The sequence below is a fragment of the Bison bison genome, unplaced genomic scaffold, assembly GCF_000754665.1.
Source record: "Bison bison bison isolate TAMUID 2011002044 unplaced genomic scaffold, Bison_UMD1.0 scf7180017864481, whole genome shotgun sequence".
Lineage (NCBI taxonomy): Eukaryota > Metazoa > Chordata > Mammalia > Artiodactyla > Bovidae > Bison > Bison bison.
In genome coordinates, this window is record NW_011495041.1 from 1,293,042 (window position 1) to 1,305,226 (window position 12,185).

Sequence of the window (12,185 nt, forward strand, 5' to 3'; positions counted from 1 at the left end):
TCTGCTCACTTAAAAAAGCAGGAGATATTAGAACACTTCATTTTGTAAAAGACAGACAGACTGAAATCACTAACTCCCCACATGCAAAATTCCCTACTCACTTACATTACCCATTATACCAATTAGAATTATCCTCACAAACATTTAACAGTTCTATATGCCATTTTAAGACATGTAACTATTTAAAAAAGAAATGTCTGATTTCAGGCTTATTTGCAAGAACCTATGTTGGAATAATTACAGTAACAACACCTAATTGAACTTCTACTTGCCATTTTTAGTTATGGTATATGGTTCAAGCAGAAAGAAAACATTAAAGTATGGAAATACTTTGGTTCTAATATACTCCAAAGCTAATCTTTTAAAGCTAATTATAAAAATACTTATTCCCACATTTTCTAAACAGAAGCTAATTACAAAAACTTAAAGATAGAAATATTTATCCTCAAAAACCAATAATCCCCAATATGTCATTAAACTCACAGAAAAAAATTCAGATTCAAATCATTCTTTAATACCATTAAATATTTAAATGACTCACTCAAATCTGTGAGACGTTTAGGTGATCTGCCTCTTTCTGAAGACCTGGATCGTTTGCGACGGATTGGAGACCTGCTAAACCTTCTTCTCAAGGGTGTTCGTGATCGCCGTAATCTGACTGGTGATATACTGAAGCTTCGTCTTCTTACCACAGATCTTGATCTTCTCCGACGGCTCGGGGTCCGGCTCCGTCGACTCGGGGTCCGGCTCCGTCGACTCGGGGTCCGGCTCCGTCTGCTAGGGGTGCGGCTCCGTCGGCTTGGGGTGCGGCTCCTTCGGCTTGGGGTGCGGCTCCGTCGGCTAGGGGAAATGCTAAAGCTCCTTCTCCCCCCGGATCTGGATCTTCTCCTACGACTCGGAGTATGACTCCGGCTCCGACGACTTGGGGTGCGACTTCGAGCTCTACCTGTTTTCCGGTTATCCCTGGAGCTTGATCTTTTTCTTTTTCTTTCCCTGGACTTGGATCTGTGCTTTGGAGATCTTTTGCGCTTCTCTTTTGATACAGATCGCCTTCCCCTGGACTTTGATCTTGACCTGCTGCTCCTCCTCCTGCGTCTTGACCGTGACCGCGAACGTGTTTGAGAGCGATGAGACTTGGACTTTGATGATCTCTTCCTTGCCCTAGAACGAGATTCACTGGTGCGTTTTCGAGATTTGTGTTCAGAAGACTTGGAACGTTTACTTCTCGACCTTAATGAAGAGTCTCTTTTCTTCTCTTTCTCGCCTTTGTCACGGTTCTTATTTTTCTTGCTTTTTTCATGTGTGTCCTTAACCTTTACAAAAATTTCATAATCATCTTTTTCCTCTGAAGACGACTCTGAAGCTCTTTCTGGTATACTAATTACAACTGGACTGGCAGCAGATTTATCCCGTTCCACCTCACTCGGAAGTAAAGGTCCTTCAATACCAGCTCTAAGGTTTGTAAGACGTTCCATGTCTTTAGGAAGTAATGGTCTCACTAAATCAGCTTCATTAATATCATCAATGCTGGCAGGAAATCCTGAATCAGACAATATCTCTTTAGTAGTGAGAGCTACTTCTTTATCTTCTCCACTACTTTCTTTAGGACTGATAGCAGCTGCTATCATCTGGTCACTCTCCTGTACAGGTAATGATCCTTCTGCATCCTTGTTGATAAAATTATTAGATAAATCAGGATGAATGTCTTTAGCAGGCAAAGGTCCCTCTATGTCAGCTTCACTGCCACCACTGGGACTGGTGGAAATTACCATGTCATGTTCAGTATCTTGAGTAGTTAAAGATACTTCACCATCATATTTACTAACTGAACTGAGAGCAGATGCTGTGCCAAATTCAAGATCCTTACCAGTTCCCACTGCTTCAGATTCAAGGACAACGGGACCAACAGAAGACAGAGTTCCTCCTAGCTCAGTTTCACTAACACTAGGACAGGTATCCAATACTGTGCATTGTTTAGTCTCACTGGTAGGCAAAACTGCCTCTTCACCAATTTCACCAATAGCACCAGTGCTGGCAGCAGACACTGTGCTACATTCCATCTCTTGAGCAATTAAGTGATTATTTATGTTAAGGTCTGTACTTATACAATTTTCAGTTTCATTAGAGCCACTCTTCAGGAGTCCTTCAGCACGTGGCTCTTCCTCTGAATGCATGGCTATCTCCTGCAGGCCAATCTCTGAAGCAATACTTTGATCACCAGATAGTAAATTCATTCCTTTTATAACACTAGATTCTAATATTACTGCTGTAGACTCTACAACTGTCTCAGCTGGTATTACTTGAGTTTGCTCTGAGACAGTGACAGGAGGCTCTGAAATTGTCACAGTGGACTCTTGGACACAACTAGATGGTTCTGAAACAATCACATTAGGTTGAAGGATGGACACCACTGGTTCCAGAATAGGCACAGTAGGCTCCAGGGTAGAGACAACTGGCACAGCAACAGTAACATGCTCTGGCTCAGACAAGGCCAGGGGCTCTGGTACAGCCTCAGCTGGTGGGCCCAGGACAGCCACAGCTGGAGGGTCCTGGACAGCTGCAGCTGGAGGGTCTAGGACAGCCTCAGCCTGTGGCTCTGGGACAGCCACGGTTGATGTCTCTGAAACAATCCCAGCTGGGTGCTCTGGAACAGCCATGGCTGGCAGATCTACAGTGCTCTGTGATGGCTCTGCAATAGGTACTGCTGGCTCCAGCAGAGACATAGATACCTCTGAGGCAGTCTGTCCTGAAGCCCTCATGGAATCATAAGTTTCTGCTGTCTCTGACATAACAGAAGGCTCTGATGTTAACACAGTTGGTTCAGCTGATGTTGTGGGAGTTTCAGACACCATGTAAGTCACTGGTCTCTCTGCAACCATTTCATGCTCTTCTGCTCCAGCAGCAGACTCTACAGGTGTTGACGTAACTGAAGACTCTGGCTCTAGCTGTGGTTCTGGAACAGTCACGTCAGCCTCTGATGCTAACACTGAAGGCTCCGATGCTGACACTGAATAATTAGCAGTCACTGCCAAAGGCTCCGCAATCTCACTTTGACTCACAGGAGGTTCAGGCAGCGATACAGACTCTTCAGGAGGTAATGCTGGCACCTCAGCAGACCATGTATTTTCAGCTGTTAACGCTGACTGCTCAGCGGCTAACACTGGACCCTCTGGTGGTTCCTCAGGAGGCAATGGTGGTGTCATTGGTGGCTCTTCAGGTGGCAATGGTGGCATTGTTGGAGGCTCTTCAGGAGGCAAAGGTGGCACCATATATGCCTCCGTGTATGTATCAGTATAAGAATCGGTGTAAGAATCAGCTGCCATAGACATCATTGAACGATCAGCAGTATAAGATGACATCATAGATCGGTCAGCTGCAGAGTACGATGACATCATAGACCGGTCAGCAGCAGAGTACGATGACATCATAGACCGGTCAGCACCCATGGACATCATAGATCGGTCAGCCATTGGGGACATCATGGAGCGCTCGTAGGCTGACATCATAGAGCGTTCATAAGCTGACATCATAGAGCGCTCAGCCATAGGGGACATCATAGAGCGCTCATAGGCTGACATCATAGAGCGCTCGTAGGCGGACATCATAGAACGCTCAGCCATAGGGGACATCATAGACCGCTCATAAGACATCATAGAGCGTTCATAAGATGACATCATGGAACGTTCTGCAGCATAGGACATCATCATAGAACGTCTAGATGCTAACATCAGGGGTCTAGGTGCTAACCTATATGGCCTGGGAGCTATTCTATAGGACCTGGGTGCTATCCTATAGGGTCTAGGTGACATCCTATAGGGATCAGGAGTTAGTCTGTAGGGATCATGGCCTAATCTATAGGGGTCCTGCCCTAACCTGTAGGCATCATGACCTAGCCTGTAAGGGTCATGACCTAACCTATACGGATCCTGAGCTAACCTGTAAGGATCCTGAGCTAACCTGTAGGGATCAGGAGATTTTGAACCCAACATAGCAGAATCTTGGGTACTAGATGCTAACATCTGGGCATCCATGGTACCAGACGCTAACATCTGAGCATCCATGGAGCCAGAAGCTAACATCTGAGAGTCCATAGTGCCAGATGCTAACATCTGGGAGTCCATAGAGCTAGTGGCTAACATCTGGGAGTCCATGGTGCTGGTTGCTAACATCTGGGAGTCCATGGAGCTGGTTGCTAACATCTGAGAGTCCATGGAGCTGGTTGCTAACATCTGGGAGTCCATGGAGCTGGTTGCTAACATCTGGGAGTCCATGGTGCTAGAGGCTAACATCTGGGAGTCCATAGTGTTGGATGCTAGCATTTGAGAGTCCATGGTGTTGGACGCTAGCATTTGGGAGTCCATGGTGTTGGATGCTAACATATGGGTCTCCATGGTGTTAGAAGCTAACATATGGGATTCTTGGGCCATCAAGGGATCCACTCCTACTGTTACAGAAGTCTCCCCCACTAATGTAGTAGGCAGCTCCTGTGCTACCGTATTATAGGATTCCAGCGCTGTCGTCGAGGGCACCTCCAGGGACTGCGACACGGTCATCGTTGACAGCTCCGTTGTCACCACAGACTGAACAGAGATCTCCAGCGCCACAGTTGCCACAGGCTGCCCAGGCAACTCTGGCGCCCCAGGTTGCCCTGGCAACTCCAGCACCCCTGTTGCCAAAGGCTGCCCCAGAAGCTCCAGTGCTCCAGCTGCCCCAGACTGCCCCGAGAACTCCAGTGCCCCAGCTGCCATGAGCTGCCCAGGCAACTCCAGTGCCCCAGTTGCCACAGGTTGCCCCGACAACTCCAGCGCCCTAGTTGCCGAAGGCAGCCCTGGCAACTCTGGCACCCCAGTCACCGAAGGCTGCCCTGACAACTCCAGCGCTGTCGTTGCCACCGGCTGTCCCGGCAACTCCAGCACCATTGCCGCCTCAGGCTGCCCCAGCAACCCTGTTGCCGTTGTCACCTCAGGCTGCCCAGGATGTTCCACCGCTGTCATCCCCACAGGCTGCTCCAATTCTGTCGTCGTCACAGGTTGTTCGGTCAACTCCATTGCTACTGTTACCACAGGCTGCCCTGGCAACTCTACTGCTGTTGTCACTGCAGGCAGCCCTGGCAACTCCTGTGCCATCACAGGTGGCTCTGGTACCTCCTGTGGTGGCTCCAACCCCATGGATGGTGCTGGAAGCCCTGACAATTCCTGTGACAACTGTGGCACTGATGTCACAGAGGGCCCCGCCAACTCGGGCACTGCTGTCGCAGGGGGCCCTAGCAACTCAGGCACTGGGGTAGAAAGGGGCCCTGGCAACTCTGGCGCCGGGGTAGCAGAGGGCCCAGGTAACTCCAGCACTGGAGTCACAGGGGGCCCCTGCAACTCCGGCATGGAGGTCGCAGGTGGCCCCGGCAACTCCATCACTGAGGCCACCGACGACTCCTGCAGCTCCAACGCTGTGGTCTTGGGCAGCTCCAGCATCTCCTGTGGTCGTGTCATGGATGAATCTGCAATCTCTGACGGTCCTTCTACAGGCTGCTCTGGCAATCTTAGCACTTCAGTTGCTGACGACTCTGGAAAATCCATTGCTGTTGACGTGCTTGGCTCAGGGTGCACCTCAGTAGGTGTCTCTGATGACACAAGAGTTTCTGATAGCTCTAGCACTTTTGCTACTGGAGGCTCTAGCAACATGATCTTTGATGGCTCTGGAGGTGTGCTCTCCAAAGATTTCTGCACAGATTTCATCTGACACTCCACTGACACTGTTACCACTGGCTCAGATGACTTTAGCACTACTGTTGTTGTAGGCACTGGTGCTGTTGCAAAGGAATCCAGAATCTTTGTTGTGGATGGTTCCAGCATTACTGCCACAGACTGCTCTGACGGCATTGAGACTACTGACGTAGATGCAACTGACAGTTCTGTATGTTTTGTAGCTGGCGTCAAAGTTTCTAAGATGTGTGGCTCTGAGACCTCCATCGAAACTACAGGAGGTTCAAGCACAACTGCAGGAGATTCACTGGTATCATACAGGCCAAATGCTCTTACAGAATGCTCCAGTGCCATCTCTGAAGGTTCAGAATCAAACTTCAAAAAGGAATCCGACTCTATGTTCCCATCATGATGTGATTTCGGCTTTGACTCGGATTCTTCTGACTGTCTTTTATACTTTTTCTCCTTTTCTTTCTTCTTTTTCTTCTTTTTATTTTTGTGCTTTTTATGCTTCTTCGACTTTTTGGTAGGAATTTCATCAGTAGGATCTGTTTGGACAGACACACATCTACTTTTTCTGGATGCCTCCTTCAAGTCTAAAATTAAAGAAAATTAATTATGTCAAATATTCCCCAAGATAGATTTAGATAAATCATATAAACAATACCTTACATTCCATGTTAAAGATACCATAAGACATTTCCTGTTAAATAATTTTCCATAAACCAGCTATATGAAGACTGGCACCTTTGCAACACTTCTACAACTAAAGCCAGGGTTAAAAATAAGTTCTTAATTTATTATAAAAGTTCTTAGAATTACATTAAAATGTATTTTTCCTAAGTTCATCTAAAACAATTATTTTCTCCAGCTCTCAATATACAACTTTTAAACTACACTTACATATAAACATCTTTCATATTATTAACTATCAGAATTCCTAAAAATACATATACTGAATAATTTTTGTGACTATTTCATAACTCCTATTTACTCATTCAAGAAGCAATGTGGCACTGGCTTTAGAACAGACTGTCTGCTTTTGCATACTGAATCAATGCACCACTCAATTGCTGACACTGTCTTTCAGAGGCAGAGGACAAACTGAGTTAAAACATGCAAAGTACACTGAATAACGCGTGGCATCAAGTAAACTCTCAGCAAATGCTGCTGCTGCTGCTGCTAAATCGCTTCAGTCGTGTCCGACTCTGTGCGACCCCACAGACAGCAGCCCACCAGGCTCCCCCGTCCCTGGGATTCTCCAGGCAAGAACACTGGAGTGGGTTGCCATTTCCTTCTCCAATGCATGAAAGTGAAAAGTGAAAGTGAAGTCGCTCAGTGCTAGGGAACGCTTTTATAAAGATGGCAAAGGTCTGAGCAACAAACACAAAACATGGAACCTAAATCACTCATGCTGTATTCTAAGAAAAGTAACACCTCTTCCCTTCTCTTCTAAAGTTACTAAGAAGTTAATTTACAACCCTTAAGAGGTTAAGAACATTTCTGCATATCTAAACCAAAATATGGTGTACACTTTATTACTAGATGAGATTTATTCTAATGCCAGTATAAAATCTGATAAACCTTAGTGATCTCAGAAAAAGATCAGAAATCCAGGTCATCAAGATTATGGAAAAAGTGAATTAACACAAGACAAGATCTGTTTCAAAACAAAACTAATCATTTTTTACTAATTGTTTATATTATGTACCAAATCTACATTATACTTCAACAAAAGTTGCTCAAGTCATGAATCTAAGCATGGCCAGTCTATACTATTTTTTTTAAGCCATACTCCGTATTAAAAAAAAAAAATCCATAAAATGTTGATGGTTGATGATAAGACATTTCTAAGCACCAATTATTTAATCAGTTCCCCACATGCTCAATATCCAGCAATGCTTCCTCCCCATTTATTATACCTTTAAAAGTAGATGCAAAAACAAAGTAATCTCTAACCTTGAGTTTTAAATTAAACTTTCCAGGGTTTTAAAATCATTACAATTTGGTCCAGACTCCTGTACCTTCTAAAACTTGACACTTACACAATTTTTCAATGAAAATCCATATTCAAAATCCTGGCACTGAGGCACTACAAATCTAATACAGTTACATTCCACCAGTAAAGCAAACAACTGCAATTGTATTTTCAAAAAATGGACATAAACAAGTCTTCAGTAAATCAGTTAAATTAAAAATTCAACTTACTGACACTTTAGATCTAATGAACATCTTAAATACCGTGCAATCAGAAATACTATTATTTAACTATTAACTATTTTTAAAAATTTAGCTTTCAAGACAGGTAATTATCTTCAACTTACCTGGCTTATATCGTAATTCTGTATCTAAGACCCCAGAAAGTACTTCCTCTATCTTCTGAACTATGTCTTCATTTGGTAGGTTCCTGGCAGAGGCAGCTGCATCACCTGCCTGGTTTCCTTCAATAGGTGTGTTTGTTTCACCATTGAGCTGTCCTTCATTCCTTCCACTTGACAAGAAAAGTTATCAAAATTCGTTAATAATTCTATCATGACATATAAATATTTGTAACTATTTTAAAAAAACCTCATATTATTCATACATTTCACCATTTTGTATTTAATTTTGGATGATATTCCCCTTTTCCCCATCAACAGTGCTTCCTTAACACTACTTAACAGTTGGCACATTTTTATTTTCATACAATTTCTTAAAGTTTTCAGAAGTGTTAAAGTTAAAAAAAATCTTTAAAACAGGTTTCCAAGCTCTTTTAAAAAAAAACAAAAAACTAAATACTCCCCAACCAGCATATTTCTCTCAGGGGAAAAAAATTACTAAGATCACAATAACAAAACCAAAGAAGAAAAACACATTACCTAACATTATGGTAAATGCTATAGTGACAATAAAGCTACACCTCTGGATGGATCACAATCACCATCAGCAATATGAAGTAACAAAAATTTAGCCACAGACATTTAGTCAAAAGTATAACTGGTAGCTTCAGATCAGGTTGAGACTCTTCAGTTACTAAAATGCCATAATATTGAAAAGAAAAAATACATTTATATAGTTTTCACCCAGTTACCAAAAATCATGTAAACCAACTCATTTATAGTAAGAGTAAATGAATGAATCACTTAACATATTTTCAATTCATAGGAACAGAAGAATCTTGACAGAAGATACATTTTAATATATCATTTATTTTTATCATTTGCCACTTGTATTATTTTGTACAAATTTACAAAATTGTTTAGAAAACTATTTTCACAACAGCATGTGTGACTTACTGTAACTTAAGCTTTAACTAACAAAAAAATTCAGTAGCTTTTCATGATATTAAAGAATATTTGGTTTTCTAATACAATGAATCATACAATAAATATTAACATTTATTAATTATTAATTAGGGTCACATGGTTCTACATTTCTAAACTCATTTATCCCCACAAACTCTGAAATCAGCACTACTGTTCTGATTTTTCAATGAGGAAAATGAGGCCCAAAGAAAACAAAACAAAAAAACCTAGCTGAAGGTTACACATCTATTAAGCAGTAAAGCTGGCATTCAAAACCAGAGCTCTTACTCCTAACCATCTATATATAAAAACTTCACTCAAACCAATATACATAAAAAAATAAATGACACACACAGAAAAACTACAGCTCACTAAAATAGCAAATAATCTTGACACTGATACTGTATAAAGTTACTTGAAAAGAAGCTTTTTACTCCTCTAGTAATAAACTGCTTTATCTAATTTTCTTTTTAGACTTTCTTCCTGGACTTTCTTTACATTTTTCCTAAGCACTTACCCTGTGCTTATCTTACTAAAAAATCTACGGATTTAAAAATCAGAAAAGTAGGTATAAAAAACAAAACAAAACCAGACAGTCTATAAGAAAGTAATCATCTTAAAGCTATCCGGATGTTCATTCAACTACTGAAAAAGGGTGGAAATTTCAAGGCACCTAAATATCAATACAATCCTACAATAAACAGAATTCTGTGGAGCCCGGAAAAATGTTCCAAAGCCTACTGAAACCATGATAAAAGTTCACAATATACAGGTGAAAAAAAAAACCAAACAAACACAAAACAAGATGATCACATTTCACAAAACACGTGCATCTGTATGGACAAGAAAAAAAAGTTAAAGAACATAAAGATCAATAACCATGTGTTTTAAAATTCGTTTCTCTATTTTTTCTAAACTTTCTACGACAATAAAACTTCTAATACAAAACCTAATTTTTGAAAAGTACAGAAACAAGACATTACAATTACCAAACACAACTACTTATTGCATGCAACTATTAAAAAGTTTCCAGGAAAATTCTATTCCCTTAGCTCAGGTCGTTTCTCACCATCCTAAAAATAACAAAATTTCAAAAAGCAACTAAATCAATGAACAGATATATTTCCCACTTAAAAAACAAGGTATACGCAAAGAATTCCAGCAAATCTCTATCACTGCCCCACAACCTCACGTTAATTGGAGCGTTAAGTTTACAACTGAGTTTCCGGCTAATTTTCAAATTCACCTCACGCCTGATTCTAGCTCTCAACTTTTAAAACACAACTAACAATGCATTTAACTGGGAACAAATGTTTACGTTACACAAAATAAAAATACAAAAAGACAACCACTAAATAACATGACCCACGCGATTTTCCTTCCTGAGTAAGCAACTATTTCTTTGCAAGTCTCTTCCCATTCAAATTGTGTGGAACCAAGGGTAAACTAGTAGCGATGACAAAAACAGCATGTTGGTCAAATATGTCAATTGGGGCAGAGGGAGCAAGAATATTTAGACCAGTACACGAACTCCACTTTCCACTTGCTAAATTTAGTAATTACTAGTAATTCAAAGTTTCCTTCCATCCTCGCCTCGAATATTCTGTCAAAATAGCTAACGTTAACTCGAACTGCTTTAATTTAAATTTCTAATCTACCAGACTATTTAAAATGCTACCTGGTGGAAGCCACAGGACATTAGGACCCAAATCATCTTCTCAAAGGATCCCGACCCCCAAATGGTCCGAAGCTTGCAATAATAAAGCGTATTTAAGATTATTCAAGAAACGGCCGTTAGACCCCTTTCCGGTCAAAGACACCGGCCGGCGAAATCCGCGGAGGCGGAGAGGGGGAGGGGAAGCGCGGCGGCAGAGCTGAGGAAGGAACTAGGCCCATCCGTGGTGGACAAGCAGGCCTACAGTAGCTAGACGGTAGGGGATGCCCAAACAGGACAGAAGGCTGAGCATCTTAAGTCGGTTCTAGAAGAGAGAGCCTGGGATTACCTCGGAAAGGGCGAAGTTCCTCGCCGGGAAGGGAGGGAGCGGATGGGGGTGGGGGGGCCGGAAAATGGATCCCAGGCCCAGGCGGGGCTGTAGCCGGGCCTGAGACGAGCAACGACAGCGTCTCCGAAGAAAGGTTCCATGGAGGGCCCCGTGGGGTCCCAGCGGTCCTTTGGGAGCAGAAGAGTCTGAGGAGCGCTTACCTTGATAGTTCCTGTTGAATTTCCCGGAATTTACTGACCACGAAAGACCTAAAAATCTGCTCGATGTTGGTCGCCATGGCGTCCGCTCCGTTCTCTCAACTCCTCCTCACTAGTCCTCCAGGCTCCCAGCATGCCTCGGGAGGAGGCGCAGCGGCCAATTCCGTCTCTCGCCGTCCTGATTGGCTCCTGTGGGAGAGCCCAGACCGGCACGCTCCGCCTCCGAACCTATCAGTGAGCACGGCCCCGCTCTCCTTCGCTGTTTCTGAGCGTCTAGGGTAGAGCTGCTGACGTTTGCGCCGCGCACGACTGTGTCCGCCATGTTAGTGACTGACGCAGGCGCCATTACAGGAGAAGTCTCTCTCGAGGTGGCTGTGTCAGCTTCAGTTGTCAGTCTTCACCAGCGTTCGTGGGGGAGGGGGCGTTTAAGAGGCTTATTTTAGTCACTAACTACCCGAGATTAAATTCCGTGAGGAAAGGGAGCGGGAAGGGCAACAGGGTGCTCCAACATGTCTCCCGCGTTTCGGCAGGGGAGATCCCTCCGGGAAAGCATATTATCAGCGCCTGCCCACCGTACGAAGAATAACGTTTTCATCCCCCCATCTCTCTCCCATGGCATCCTATAATCAGCTTTTTTTTCCCCCCCATTTTAGCATTGGGTCAGAGGTCACGAGCCAGCTGAGCTCAAACCCTGGTGCATTGTAATCTCGTCAGGAGCCAGGCGCGTCACGAGACTTTTGCACAGTAGCCGGTCAGTTCTGATTCCTAAGCAACACACAAGCAGCTGAACATGGGTTTAGCATTTTGGCGCTCCCCACCCTCAGAGCTCAGGAGGTTTTGGAGGGGGAGAATAGATTTTACGTGGCACCTGGTACCACAAAATTAAACACTGTAAACGGGTAAGGCTTAAGAGATTTGCTCGGGAGGGGAGGTTCAGGCCGCACCCGAGAGCGAGAGGGAATCGTTCTTGATTACCACGGGGTGGGGACCACGGGCCGCGCC

At 43.6% G+C, this 12,185-nt stretch overlaps 2 protein-coding genes across 10 annotated transcripts in view; one reads left to right on the forward strand and one right to left on the reverse strand.

Moving 5' to 3' along the window:
* The window catches only part of SON (SON DNA binding protein), a 30,846-nt gene extending 19,520 nt beyond the window's left edge, over positions 1 to 11,326 (reverse strand). For all 5 annotated transcript variants that reach the window (XR_827244.1, XM_010862269.1, XM_010862271.1 and 2 more), the window contains exons 1-3: positions 11,187 to 11,326; positions 8,024 to 8,190; positions 542 to 6,295 (exon numbers count right to left, since the gene is read on the reverse strand). Coding sequence is in view for 4 of the 5 variants with exons in the window: in XM_010862269.1 (XP_010860571.1) it covers positions 542 to 6,295; positions 8,024 to 8,190; positions 11,187 to 11,263 (5,998 nt within the window). In the remaining variant the exon portion in view is untranslated. The remainder of the gene's footprint in view (positions 1 to 541; positions 6,296 to 8,023; positions 8,191 to 11,186) is intronic.
* Positions 11,327 to 11,475: 149 nt separating this feature from the next.
* GART (phosphoribosylglycinamide formyltransferase, phosphoribosylglycinamide synthetase, phosphoribosylaminoimidazole synthetase) overlaps positions 11,476 to 12,185 on the forward strand; it is a 27,267-nt gene continuing 26,557 nt past the window's right edge. For 2 of the 5 annotated variants that reach the window (XM_010862276.1, XM_010862279.1), the window contains exons 1-2: positions 11,476 to 11,551; positions 11,837 to 11,934. The gene's annotated coding sequence lies outside the window, so the exon portion shown is untranslated. The other 3 variants (XM_010862277.1, XM_010862278.1, XM_010862280.1) reach the window with 3 other exon arrangements.